The sequence below is a fragment of the Scyliorhinus torazame genome, chromosome 22, assembly GCF_047496885.1.
Source record: "Scyliorhinus torazame isolate Kashiwa2021f chromosome 22, sScyTor2.1, whole genome shotgun sequence".
Taxonomy (NCBI): Eukaryota; Metazoa; Chordata; class Chondrichthyes; order Carcharhiniformes; family Scyliorhinidae; genus Scyliorhinus; species Scyliorhinus torazame.
The window spans coordinates 47,220,035-47,233,438 of NC_092728.1; the positions used below are offsets into that span (position 1 = coordinate 47,220,035).

At 45.9% G+C, this 13,404-nt stretch overlaps 1 protein-coding gene across 2 annotated transcripts in view; it reads left to right on the forward strand.

The window, feature by feature from the left end:
- The first annotated feature begins 2,812 nt into the window (after nt 1-2,812).
- fkbp15b (FKBP prolyl isomerase family member 15b) overlaps nt 2,813-13,404 on the forward strand; it is a 171,687-nt gene continuing 161,095 nt past the window's right edge. For both annotated transcript variants that reach the window (XM_072488175.1, XM_072488176.1), the window contains exon 1: nt 2,813-2,953. In XM_072488175.1, the coding sequence (XP_072344276.1) occupies nt 2,898-2,953 (56 nt within the window). In that variant the 5' untranslated portion in view covers nt 2,813-2,897. The remainder of the gene's footprint in view (nt 2,954-13,404) is intronic.

Consider the following 13,404-nt stretch of genomic DNA (forward strand, 5'->3'; position numbering starts at 1 on the left):
ATAAGATAAAGATGCATGGCATTAAGGGTAAAGTAGTAGCATGGATAGAGGATTGGTTAATTAATAGAAAGCAAAGAGTGGGGATTAATGGGTGTTTCTCTGGTTGGCAATCAGTAGCTAGTGGTGTCCCTCAGGGATCAGTGTTAGGCCCACAATTTACATAGATGATTTGGAGTTGGGGATCAAGGGCAATGTGTCCAAGTTTGCAGACGACACTAAGATGAGTGGGAAAGCAAAAAGTGCAGAGGATACTGGAAGTCTGCAGAGGGATTTGGATAGGTTAAGTGAATGGGCTAGGGTCTGTCAGATGGAATACAATGTTGACAAATGTGAGGTTATCCATTTTGGTAGGAATAACAGCAAAAGGGATTATTATTTAAATGATAAAATATTAAAACATGCTGCTGTGCAGAGAGACCTGGGTGTCCATGAGTCGCAAAAAGTTGGTTTACAGGTGCAACAGGTGATTAAGAAGGCAAATGGAATTTGTCCTTCATTGCTAGAGGGATGGAGTTTAAGACTAGGGAGGTTATGCTGCAATTGTATACGGTGTTAGTTATTGTGTTCAGTTTTGGTCTCCTTACTTGAGAAAGGACGTACTGGCACTGGAGGGTGTGCAGAGGAGATTCACTATGTTAATCCCAGAGCTGAAGGGGTTGGAGAGGTTGAGTAGACTGGGACTGTACCCGTTGGAATTTAGAAGGACGAGGGGGTATCTTATAGAAACATATAAAATTATGAAGGGTAGGATAGATGCGGGCAGGTTGTTCCCACTGGCAGGTGAAAGCAGAACTCGGGGGCATAGCCTCAAAATAAGGGGAAATAGATTTAGGACTGAGTTTAGGAGGAACTTCTTCACCCAAAGGGTTGTGAATCTATGGAATTCCTTGCCCAGTGAAGCAGTAGAGGCTCCTTCATTCAATGTTTTTAAGATAAAGATATAGTTTTTTGAAGATTAAAGGGATTAAGGGTTATGGTATTCGGGCCGCAAAATGGAGCTGAGTCCATAAAAGATCAGCCATGATCTCATTGAATGGCGGAGCAGGCTCGAGGGGCCAGATGGCCTACTCCTGCTCCTAGTTCTTATGTTATGTTCTAATACGACCATCTTGCCAAGGCCATCCCCCAGTACTTGCCTTCAAACAACCACGCAACCTCAAACAGACCATTGTTTACAGCAAACTACACAGCCTTCAGGAGAACAGCGACCATGACACCACGCAACCCTGCCATGGGAACCTCTGCAAGACGTGCCAGATCATCGGCATGGATGCCACCATTACACGCGAGATCACCACCCACCAGGACGGGGTACATACTCGTGCAACTTGGCCAACATTGTCTATCGCATACACTGCAGGAAAGGATGTCCCGAGGCGTGGTACATTGGTGAGACCATGCAGACACTGTGAGAACGGACATCACGCGACACTCACCAGGCAGGAATGTTCCCTTCCAGTTGAGGAACACTTCAGCAGTTAAGGGCATCCAGCCTCTGATCTTCGGGTAAGCGTTCTCCAAGGCGGCCTTCAGAATGTTCTACAACGCAGAATCGCCGAGCAGAAATTCATAGCCAAGTTCCGCACGCACAAGTATGGTCTCAACCAGTACCTTGGATTCATGTCTCATTACATTTACCCCTTAACACCATCTGGCCTGGGCTTACGAAATCCTACCAACTGTCCTGGTTTGAGACAATTCACACCTCTTTAACATGTGATTATTCCTCTCTCCAGTCGCACCGTCTGGACCTGTAAAGACCTAATTACCTGCAAAGACTCGCATTCAAAGCATCATCTTGCATCATTGACTTTGTCTATGTATGTGTTTGTGGAACCCACCTCTTCACTCATCAATGCTGGTTAGGGGAAGTTTAGCAGTGGGCTAAATCACTGGCTTGTAACGCAGAACACAGCCAGCAGCGCGGGCTCAATTCCCCGAGCAGGCGCCGGAATGCGGCGACTAGGGGCTTTTCACAGTCACTTCATTGAAGCCGACTTGTGACAATAAGTGATTATTATTATGAAGGAGCTGGCACTCCGAAAGCTAGTGATTCCAATCAAACCTATTGGACTTTAACCTGGTGTTGTAAGACGTCTACATATGAAAGAAAGTAAGGGACAGTTTGACCGTATGACCAGGGGGCTCTGGTTACCATGAGGGGGCGGGGGTTCACCAATCTGTCTTGAGATCCTAATAGGGAGGGAGTGGTGTGTCAAATCAAGTAAAACTTCAAGCTTATTGTGCAGAATCGCAGTTTTACCATGTCCAGAGAATGTTGAAAAAACTCAGCAGGTCTGGCAGCAACTGTCGAGTTGAGAGAAAAAGCAGCGTCAACGCTTCGAGTCCTTTCTGCTCTTCATCAGAACAGCTGAGTTTCCAACATCCTCGGTCCTTCTTGCAGATTCCAACACCCGCAGTATTTTCCTGATCACTGTCTCCATCCTGGCCGACCAACTCGCTTGCAGAATACTGTGGATCTAAAATAAAAACAAAAAAAGTGCTGGGCGGGGAGCTCAGCGGGTATGGCGGCACCTGCGAGGAGAGGGAAAAAAGTTAACGATCGAATAACTCCAACTCACCTGAGGGAAATTATAGGAATAGGAGCCGGGCGGGGGGGAACAAGACATTTGAAGGCACTCTGTCTTGGTCCGTTCACAGTTGCCGCCACCTCAGTGGGTGTGCGGGCGGGCTCTCAACAGGTGAGGCGGTTCCGTGAATACCGCGCATGCGCTCAAGCACATTTGCCGTAAAGCGTGGCGGGCGGGCGGGTGATTTTTTTTTAAAAACAAATATTTTGCGGCAGGCGGTGAAGCGACGCCGGTTGGTGGCAGCAGCCGGTGGTTGGTGGTGCTGCGGGCTGGCTGGCCGCTCTGACTGATCGATCCGGGTGGAACATGTCGATGTTTGGGGCTGACGACGAAGATGTGGATTTCCTGTCACCGAGCGGCGGGTGAGTGAGTGAACGGGCGCCTCCCCTCACGGCCGGCCCGGGAGGCGGGTTCGCTCTACCCCCTTCCACCCTACCATCAGTCGGCCTGACAGTTGTCACTCCCCACTCCTCCCTCTTCCCCTTCCCCTCTCCTCCCTCTGCCCCTTCCCCTCTCCTCCCTCTGCCCCTTCCCCTCTCCTCCCTCTGCCCCTTCCCCTCTCCTCCCTCTGCCCCTTCCCCTCTCCTCCCTCTGCCCCTCCCCCCCCCCCCCCCCCCAGCTCAACCCTGACCAAAACCCATGACACCCTTTCTAAAGACAGTTGCAGGTCGGTGTCTGGCCGTGAAGCTATTTTTTTTTGACAGTTAATAATTAATCAAAATTTGGAGACTTCTGGGTGGCATGTGACTTGTTGCTCCCAAGTTTGGGATTTCTTCACCAGGTGGTGGAGATTTGTGTGCTGGAACTGTGGTTTTAAAAAGTAAATATGTGGTGGAACCCCAACAGTGTAGAAGGAGGACATTCGGCCCCTCGAGTCTAAACTAACCTTCTGAAAGAGCACCCTGCCCAGGCCCACTCCCCCACTCTATCCTTGTAACTCCATAACCCCAGCCAAACCGGAGCACCGGGAGGAACCCTACGAAGACGATGGGAGAATGTGCAAACTTCACACAAACTGTCACCCAAGGGCGGCACTCTGGCACTGAGGCAGCAGTGCTAACTACTGCTCTCCCTATCTCTAATCTGTCAAACCCTACAATCTCCGCCTCTACACCCCATTTCTCTGACTCTGACCCCTTTTGTTTGCTGCCCTTGGGTGGCACAGTGGTTAGCACTGCTGCCTCAGCACAAGGTACCAGTGTTCAATTCCGGCCTTGGGTGACTGCCATGTGTGGCATTTGCACGTTCTTCCTGAGTCTGCGTGGGTTTCCTCCCGGTCTTCCGGTTTCCTCTCTCAATCCGAAGATGTGCAGGTTAGATCAATTCACCATGCTAAAATTGCCCCTTGTTGTCCAAGGTTTGGGTGGAGTTATGAGGATCGGGCCTAGGCAGGGTGCTCTTTCAGACTTGATGGGCCAAATGGTCTCCTGCACTGTAAGGATACTATGAATCCTATTATGGGGCAGTTGATGCTTCACACACTTGGCCCTGTTTCTAATTCCCTTCCTAATCTGCCTCGCCGCTCTGTGAAATCCAGCTCTGACTAAAGTTATAATCATCCTGTCCTCGTGCCACTCACCTGCTGACCTTTCTCGCAACTCTGCGCTTGGATTCCAATTGTGTTTCTGGCCCTGCCGCAGTACTGAATCAGTCACAATTGACATCCCTGCAGTCTCATCAGAATGGTGTATTCACATAGAATCTGACTGTGTGTCTATGACACATCGCACCAACACACCACCATCATTCTTTACTTCTTCACTGTCTGTGTCAAAATGCTTGTCCAATATCCTGTCTTCGATGAGTCACAATATCTTCCCAGGATCAACAAATTATTATGGTGCAGGAGGATGCAATTTGGGCGATAATGTTTGCACCAGCTCAGGCAGCACGGTGGCGCAGTGGCTTAGCCCTGCTGCCTCACGTCGCTGAGGTCCCAGGTTCAATCCCAGCTCTGGGTCACTGACCGTGTGGAGTATGCACATTCTCCCCGTGTCTGTGTGGGTTTCACCCCCACAACCCAAAGATGTGCAGAGCAGGTGGATTGGCCAAGCTAAATTGCCCCTTAATTGGAAAAGATTAATTGGGTACACTTTTTAAAAAAATAAAATAAAAATTTTTTTTAATGTCTGCATCAGCTCTCCCAATGAGCATTATGACTTTGTGCCAGTCTCCTGCCTTTTCCCCGTACCCTTACACATTGTTTCTATTCATTCCCATTGAACATTGGAAAGATTGAAGCCATTCACTTCGACCCCTGCCACAGTAGTTTTGCTGAGCCGGCTGTTCTATGCCCCTCTTGTAGACTGAACCAGATTGCTTGGAACCTTGGCCCTGGTTCAATCTGAGCTGAACTCTTTACTGCATATCCTCTCCATCACATATCTCTTCTCCTACATCAGCCCATTCAGTCCTGAGACATTCATTTAGGCTTTTATCTCCAGAGTTGACTATTTTAATTCTCTTGGCTGGCCTCTCCTGTCTTCCACTCTCTGCCATAAACTTTAGCTGATACAAAATTCCTGTATGCTAGCCCTCACTTGAGTCCTTTTCACCCATCATCCGCTTGCTTGTTGACCTAACTTGGTTCCTGGTCTAAAATTCCCATCCTTCTGTTCAAACTCCTCATGACCTTGCACTTCCCTATCTTTGTATACTGCTCTACAACTCTCTAAGAATTCTGCATTCCTTCAACTGTGAACTCCTATTATACTAATGTCTGCCTTCCAGCTATCTGTTTTACTCTAGAAGTACCAGGTGGTTGAATAAAATATTGTAGCCAACCTTTTACTCAGTCTTGCATTTGTTTAGAGTTAAACATTGCAAGCATTCACCCCCAACACAAGCATACTACAGTTTCAATCTGTGTCTCTTTATATGTGCTCATGCGAAACCCCAGTTGATGCCTGCAACCTGCATACAATCAATATACAATTCATATTTTAGGCCATAAACTAGAATTCCTTCCCTAAATATATTTCTCCCTCTCTCAAGCTTTTGATCTTCTGACCTAATTTCTCTCTCTTTGCTTGTGTTGATTTTAGTCTCACCTTGTTCCTGTAAAGAGTTTTGGGGCCTAATTTCTGTTAGCCGTGCCGTGCATGTGTGCACACTTCCTGCAGTATTTATGAATCTTGAATGTTTCATTCATTCTGCTTATTCATTTCAATCCTATGCATTTATAGATTTAAAGATACACAGTTCCTTAAGCTTTTTGTGATAACAGAGGTTTTAAAACTAGTATCACCTTTTCAGAGGGATCTATATCACCCATCATTTGAGAGACCCCAAACCTTCCAGAGAAGCTTGTAAAGCTTGTACAGTGGTGCTCAATTTATTTTGCTGCATGCCGAATGTCCTCACTATATATTGCAGTGTTCTACTGTACTTGTTTTGCAATGGGCCAAATGACACAGACGTGTACATGGTTGCCAAACTCAATTGAGGCGTCGTGGGCCTGAAGACAGTTTTGCGATCAAGTGTCCTCTACCGATGTAGTGTGTAATTATTTAAATATGGAGAGACATGCAATCGTTCACAAGGCTAGAGGTTTTCACTTGCCTTGTTATGCTGTGACAGTTTAGTTTCTTTTCCTCTGGAGGATTGTCAGATCATGAGATACTTGACCATAAGTGGCTATTGAAAAATAGTCTCCAGCATTCCAAAGAAATTCATGTGGTGATTAAAAATGGAGGATATAAGACATTGCAGCAAAAGACTGGCAAATGGAATTAAAGCAATTTATTCCTGAAGAACTAAATATTATAGTTATGATAGGCTGAATATCTGTGACTCTACAAAATACTTTGTTGGGCCTGGAATCCTGTGCAGTCATTCCTTGTTTGTATAGTGACCTTTCAGGCAAGTACTTCAGGAGAGCAGCTTCCACCACTTTTTTCCCTCCCTCGCTCTCCTAGATGGACAGTACCAGTGATTTATAATGGAGTCAACTGACAGAGAAAAAAAATAACAGCACTTCAAGAGGAAGAAGTTGTTTTTTAGAGTTTCCATGTGAAATGGATTATCTGCTTTACTGTAGAGCACTTAAATACTTAATCGGGATTCAGATATTCCAGGTAAAATGGTCTTAACGTCTTGAGTTGTGACAGAATTGTTTGTAATTAAAACATTGTATTTTTTAAATATAAATTTAAAGTAACCAATTTATTTTTCTAATGAAGGGCAATTTAGCGTGGCCAATCCACCTACCCTGCACATCTTTTGGCTACTGGGGGTGAAACCCGCGCAAACACGGGGAGAATGTGCAAACTCCACACGGACAGTGACCCAGAACCGGGATCGAACCTGGGACCTCGGCGTCATGAGGCTGCAGTGCTACCCACTGCACCACCGTGCTGCCAAAACATTGTATTTTAATGGCAAGTTAAAATGTGACTAATGCAAAGAGGAAATTGAACTAAAAGGGAGAATCAAAAGTACTAGGAAACTTCCTAAGAGGAAGAGTAAACCAAGCCTAAATTTTGTAGCTGAAATTTTAAGGTGGCATGAAAATGCCCTGGCGGGAAGGATTAGGGAAAACCCCAAGGCATTCTACACTTATGTGAGAAATGAGAGGATGATCAGAGTGAGAGTAGGGCCAATCGGGGATAGTGGAGGGAACTTGTGCCTTGAGTCTGAGGAGATCGGGGAGGCCCTAAATGAATGTTTTGTCCTCGTGACCTGCCCAGGATTTTGTTTTTTTCCAAATTTCACTTCCGTTTCTCCTTTCCTGTGCAAGTGTTTTTCTTGATTCGCATTTTCAGGGTCAGCAAATAATTCCAGCCTCATTAGCATTTAAGGAAACAGAAGTAGGGCAAGTGAAAGGGGGCATATTTATGGCAGCTCAAATATTTCAGCATCGATAGAAGATTGGTTAGCTAACAGGAAACAGTAGGCATAAATTGATTATTTTTGGGTTTACAAGATGTATCAAGTGGAGTGCCAGAGGGATCAGTGGGGCCTCCAATATTTACAATCTATATTAATAACTTGGATGATGGGATCAAATGTAAGGCTGTTAAGTTTGCTGATGACACGAAGATAGGTTGGAAAGTGAGTTGTGAAGAGGAATAAGTGAGATCAACTTAGAGCATGGATCAGTACTTGGAATTACGATGTTGTGGCCATTACAGAGACATGGATTTCACAGGGGCAGGAATAGTTGTTAGATGTTCCGGGATTTAGATGTTTTCAGAAGAAAAGGGAGGGAGGTAAAAGAGGAGGGGGAGTGGCACTTAATTAGAGAGTGCACCACAGCTGCAGAAAAGGAGGTAGTTGAGGAGGGTTTGTCTACTGAGTCAGTATGGGTGGAAGTCAGAAGCAAGAAAAGAGCAGTCGCTTTATTTGGAGTTTTCTATAGACCCCCCAATAGCAGCAGAGAGATAGAGGAACAGATTGGGCGGCAGCTCTTGAAAAAGGGCAGAAGTTGTTATCATGAGTGACTTCAACTTCCCTAATATTGACTGGAACCTCCTTAGTGCAAATGGTTTGGATGGAGTAGATTTTGTCAGGTGTGTACAGGAAGGAATTCCTGACTCAATATGTAGATAGGCCGACTAGGAAGGAGGCCATATTGGACTTCATGCTCGGCAATGAATATTTTGCTTCAGTATTCACTAGAGAGGGAGACCTTGTTGCTCATGAGAACAGTGTGAACCAGGTTAATAGACTCAAAACAGGTTGATATTATGAAGGAGAATGTGCTGGAAATTTTGAAAAGCATCAGGATAGATAAGACCCCTGGGCCTGACTGGGTATACCCAAGGTTACTACGGGAAGCGAGGGAGGAGACTGCTGCGCCGTTGGAGATGATCTTTGCGTCCTCACTCTCCACTGGAGTAGTACTGGATGATTGGAGGGAGGCGAATGTTCCCCTGTTCAAGAAAGGGAATAGGGAAACCCCTGGGAATTACAGACCCATCAGTCTTACGTCTGTGGTGAGCAAAATATTGGAAAGGATTCTGAGAGATAGGATTTATGATTATTTAGAAAAATATAGTTTGATTAGAGATAGTCAGCATGGCTTTGTGAGGGGCAGGTCTTGCCTCACAAGCCTCATTTAATTCTTTGAGGATGTGACCAGATACATTGATGAAGGTCGGGCAGTGGATGTGATGTACATGGATTTCAGTAAGGCATTTGATAAGGTTCCCCATGGTAGGCTCATTCAGAAGGTTAGGGGGCATGGGATACAGGGAAATTTGTCTGTCTGGATACAGAATTGGCTGGCCAAAAGAAGACAGCGAGTGGTAGTGGATGGAAAGTATTCTGCCTGGAGGTCGGTGACCAGTCGTGGCTCGCAAGGATCTGTTCTGGGACCTCTGCTCTTTGTGGTTTTTATAAATGACTTTGATGAGGAAGTGGAAGGGTGGGTTAGTAAGTTTGCCGATGATACGATGGTTGTAGATAGCGTTGAGGGCTGTTGCAGGTTACAACAGGACATTGACAGGATGCAGAACTGGGCTGAGAAGTGGCAGATGGAGTTCAACCTTGATAAATGTGAAGTGATTCATTTTGGAAGGTTGAATTTGAATGCTGAATACAGGGTTAAAGACAGGATTCTTGGAAGTGTGGAGGAACAGAGGGGTCTTGGGGTTCACGTACATAGATCTCTCAAAGTTGCCACCCAGGTTGATAGGGTTGTTAAGACGGTATGGTGTGTTGGCTTTCATTAACAGGGTGATTGAGTTTAAGAGCCGCGAGGTTTTGCTGCAGCTTTATAAAAGTCTGGTTAGACCACACTTGGAATATTGGGTCCAGTTCTGGTCGCCTCATTATAGGAAGGATGTGGATGCTTCGGAGAGGGTACAGAGGAGATTTACCAGGATGCTGCCTGGATTGGAGGGCATGTCTTATGAAGAAAGGTTGAGGGAGCTAGGGCTTTTCTCACTGGAGCGAAGAAGGCAGAGAGGTGAATTGTTAGAGGTGTACAAGGTGATGAGAGGCATGGATAGAGTGGATAGCCAGAGACTTTTCCCCAGGGTGGAAATGGCTGTCACGAGGTGACATAATTTTAAGGTGATTGGAGGAAGGTACAGGGGAGATGTCAGAGGTAGGTTCTTTACACAGAGTGGTGGGTGTGGTGAATGCACTGCTGGCAGAGATGGTGGAGTCAGAGTCATTAGGGACATTTAAGCGACTCTTAGACAGGCACATGGACAGCAGTAAATTGAAGGGGTGTAGGTTAGGTTGTTCTTAGATTAGGATAAATAGTTGGCACAACATCGTGGGCTGAAGGGCCTGTACTGTGCTGCACTGTTCTATGTTGTTCTGTGTCCTTAGAGGACATTAGGAGCCTGCAAAGGGATAAAGTGAGTGGGCAAATTGAATAAAATATAAACTCCTCCAGTTTAGGAAGAATAAAAAGCAGTAGAGAGATTGTAGAACCGAGGTTCAGAGGGATCTGGGTGTCAGTAAGTTAGTCTGCAGGGACAGCAAGTGATGAAGATGGCAAATGGAATGTTCGCGTTTATTGCAAGGGGAATGGAATATAAAAATAGGGCCATTTTGCTACAATTGTACAAGGTACTGATGATATCTCATTTGAAGTACTATGTACAGATAGGTTTCCTTATTTAAGAACTGACATAATTTCATTGGGAGAATCACTTGATGGATTCCTGGAATGAATGGGTTATCCTTTGCAAAAAGGTTGGATAGGTTGGGCCTGTGTACCTGCTGGAGTTTAGAAGACTGAGAGGTGATCCTAGTGAAACAGAGGAGACTTGACAGGATGAGTGCTGAAAGAATATTTCCCTTTGTGGGAAAGACTAGAAGTAGGTTTAAAAATGAGGGCCCTCCAGCTTGAAATAAAGATGAGGAGAATTTATTTCCTGAGGGTTGTGAAGCTGTGGAACTATTGAATGAGGAGCAGGCTTGAGGGGCCGAAAGGTCTACTCTTAATTCATATGTATGTTCGTAGATCCACACAAGGATTTAATTGATTGGCTGAAGCAGCACCAATGTCAATCAGCTGCAGTGCCATTTGACAGTGCTTTTAAAGCCAGTAACCAAGCTTGCCCACAAAAACACCAGCAATACTCGGGTGATGTGAAAAATCCAATGGTACAAATGTGATCAGGAGTAGGGGAGTTATATCTATTCCTCAATCAAAATCTTGAAAGTAGATTATCAGATTGTTGTTTGTGGGCTCTTGTTCTGTGTTAATTGGTTGCTCCATTTCCTACATTATAGCAGTAACTCCAAAGTATCCCATTGACTGTGAAGTGTTTTGGGATGTCATGAGGTCAACAAAGTGCTATGTAAGTGCAAGTTCTTTCTATCATCCCATTTAGTGCTCCTGAGACCCAAATTAGACCAGCCTCGCTGAGCAATTTGTACTATGCAACAGGTTGATATCCTTTTCAATCCCACCTGAAGTACAAACTAATATTAACCCAGATACAGTGTCTCGGGACCAGGCCTGTGCTCAATTTTCAGATCTTACCAGTTTTTGGTTGGGCATGTAGAGTATTGAGAGTGATATTCAAATGAGAATTGCCAAGGACAGTTTTGAATGAAATGGAGGCAATGCTGCAAAATAATCCAGGAAATACTTTGGAGCTGCTTCAGGTCCGTTGATGCAAGGCAGAAGCTCTGTTTATGCATAGAAATGGGATTCCCACTATATCCCAGTGAAGTGTTGATGGTCGAATGGGATCAGCCTCAGGGAATTTCCCAGCTGTACAGTTAGACCAAAGAGCAAGGTAGAGGCTGGTTTAACATAGTGGGCTAAACAGCTGGCTTGTAATGCAGAACAAGAACAGCAGTGCAGGTTCAATTCCCGTACCGGCCTGCCTGAACAGGCAGCAGAATGTGGCGACTGGGGCTTTTCACAGTAACTTCGTTGAAGCCTACTTGTGACAATAAGTTGTTGTTGTTTTGTTATTATTATTATTAAGGTGGTGGGAGCTTCAAAAGAAAAGTCCGGTTTTCGGACATTGCTGGTTTTCAGATAACCAGATTGAAGACACTGTGCCTGCAGTTGGAAACAGTGGGTACAAACAGAAACGATCACAGTACCAACTCTATCCTTCAGCAAAGGTGTCAGTCTGAAGTTAATAGTGAACCTAGACCAACTATTTAACCATGGGTGCGATCCAACCATGCTGCGCCGGAAAAGCAGCTCACCCGTGGCACAGCGTGGCCATTGAAAGCCGGGAGACCTAGCTCCCGGGAGCTACCAGGCTTGCAACGCCTCGCTAGATTCAACGTGATCTCGCGTGATGTTGCAATGTGAATCCTGCCCACAATGGGTGGGATCACTTTTCTTTTAGCAGATCTGCACATTAGAGCATGGCAGTAAGCCTCCCTCTAATTTGCAGATTCCCGAGATGCCTGTGGCTTTGGGATTCAACTTCTTCGCCTCAGAGACCTCGGGCAAGCGCTTTCAGCACTAGTCCCCACAAACAGGGACCAGACTGAACCACACTCGTGGGGTCTTCCAAGGGGATCGGAGGCCCCCAGATGCATGCCCTTTGAGCAGGATGGTGCTCTGGCACTGCTGGTGGCACTCTGGTAGTGTCAGCTTGACACCCTGGCAGTGCTGGCCTGGCACCCTGGCTGTGCTACCTGGGTGCCCAGGTAATACTACCAAGGTGGCCAGGTGGCACTGACAGGGTGCCAAGCTGGCATTTCTTTTGCATGCACGCGATTAGGCCGTGGTTGCCTGGCGTGGGTGTTTGGGGGGGGGGGGGGGGATGCTAGAGGGGCCAGGAACCCTCCTATACTGCGTTCGGGCTCGGGGAGGTTGGGGATCGTTTTGGGGGCCTCTGAGACCGAGACGCCATTTAAAAATACCGTCCCGATCTCTCGCTACAGTGGGGAGCTCCGGCGAGCAAAGCTCCCCATGGTACAAAACCGGGCTATGTGCGGCCTTGGCCGCACGTTCCCCATTCAGGCCCCTTCTCCCAATTCAGACCCCTTATTCAATGTGAATTGCGTTGAAATGCCATGTGCTCCTCAGCACTGTGAGCACCGGGAAACATGCGGTTAAACATGCTCGCTGGGACTTTGTTCCCTTTTGGGAGAATCGCGCCCCATGTTTAATTAATTCCTTTTTGCTTTGCTGTCTGGACAAATGCACATATTCCAAATTAATTCCTTTTTGCTTTGCTGTCTGGACAAATGCACATATTCCAGTTCACAATTTACAAAATACATTTGTTAATTTTTATTGGCCTGATTTTCCAGGGTAGCCCAGACGTACCATAAAGAGTGCAAACATTTGGGATATGGTGCTTGTTCAGTTTGGTGCCTGGCTCTAAATCTGTTGGAATGTTTATGCACCGAATAGGAGACTTTGGCTTGGTGGTAATGTGACTGGGTTAGTAAACCAGAGGCCCCAGCTCATGCTTTGGGGATGTGAATTCAAATCCCACCATGACAGCTGGCAAATTAATAAAATTGGGCTGGGGTGGCCACTGTCTTACTAGCAACACCCATATCTCATGAAAGAAGGAAGAAAAGTGTGCATTATGCCCTGATGAGCATGCAGGCACCTTTCTCCCAGGAGAGATCGCCAGACATGGCTCTCTGCCTTTGTTACATTGAGTACATCATCAAAGGAAGAGCTGCAGAATTTGAGACTGAAAATTTTAACTTTCATTTTCTATTAAGATGAGGAAATGTCTCTTGAGTCATGGACCTGTTTTTTAAAGTGACTTTTTCCCCAGTGATTTACACTCAAGAGTTATAATTACTGAACAGAATTATACAATTACAATTTTGATATTCAACCAGAGAGTTTTAAAAATTAATTCAAAGATTGGCTCGGCCAGCATTCATTGCCCATCTCTAATTGCCCTTGAGAAGC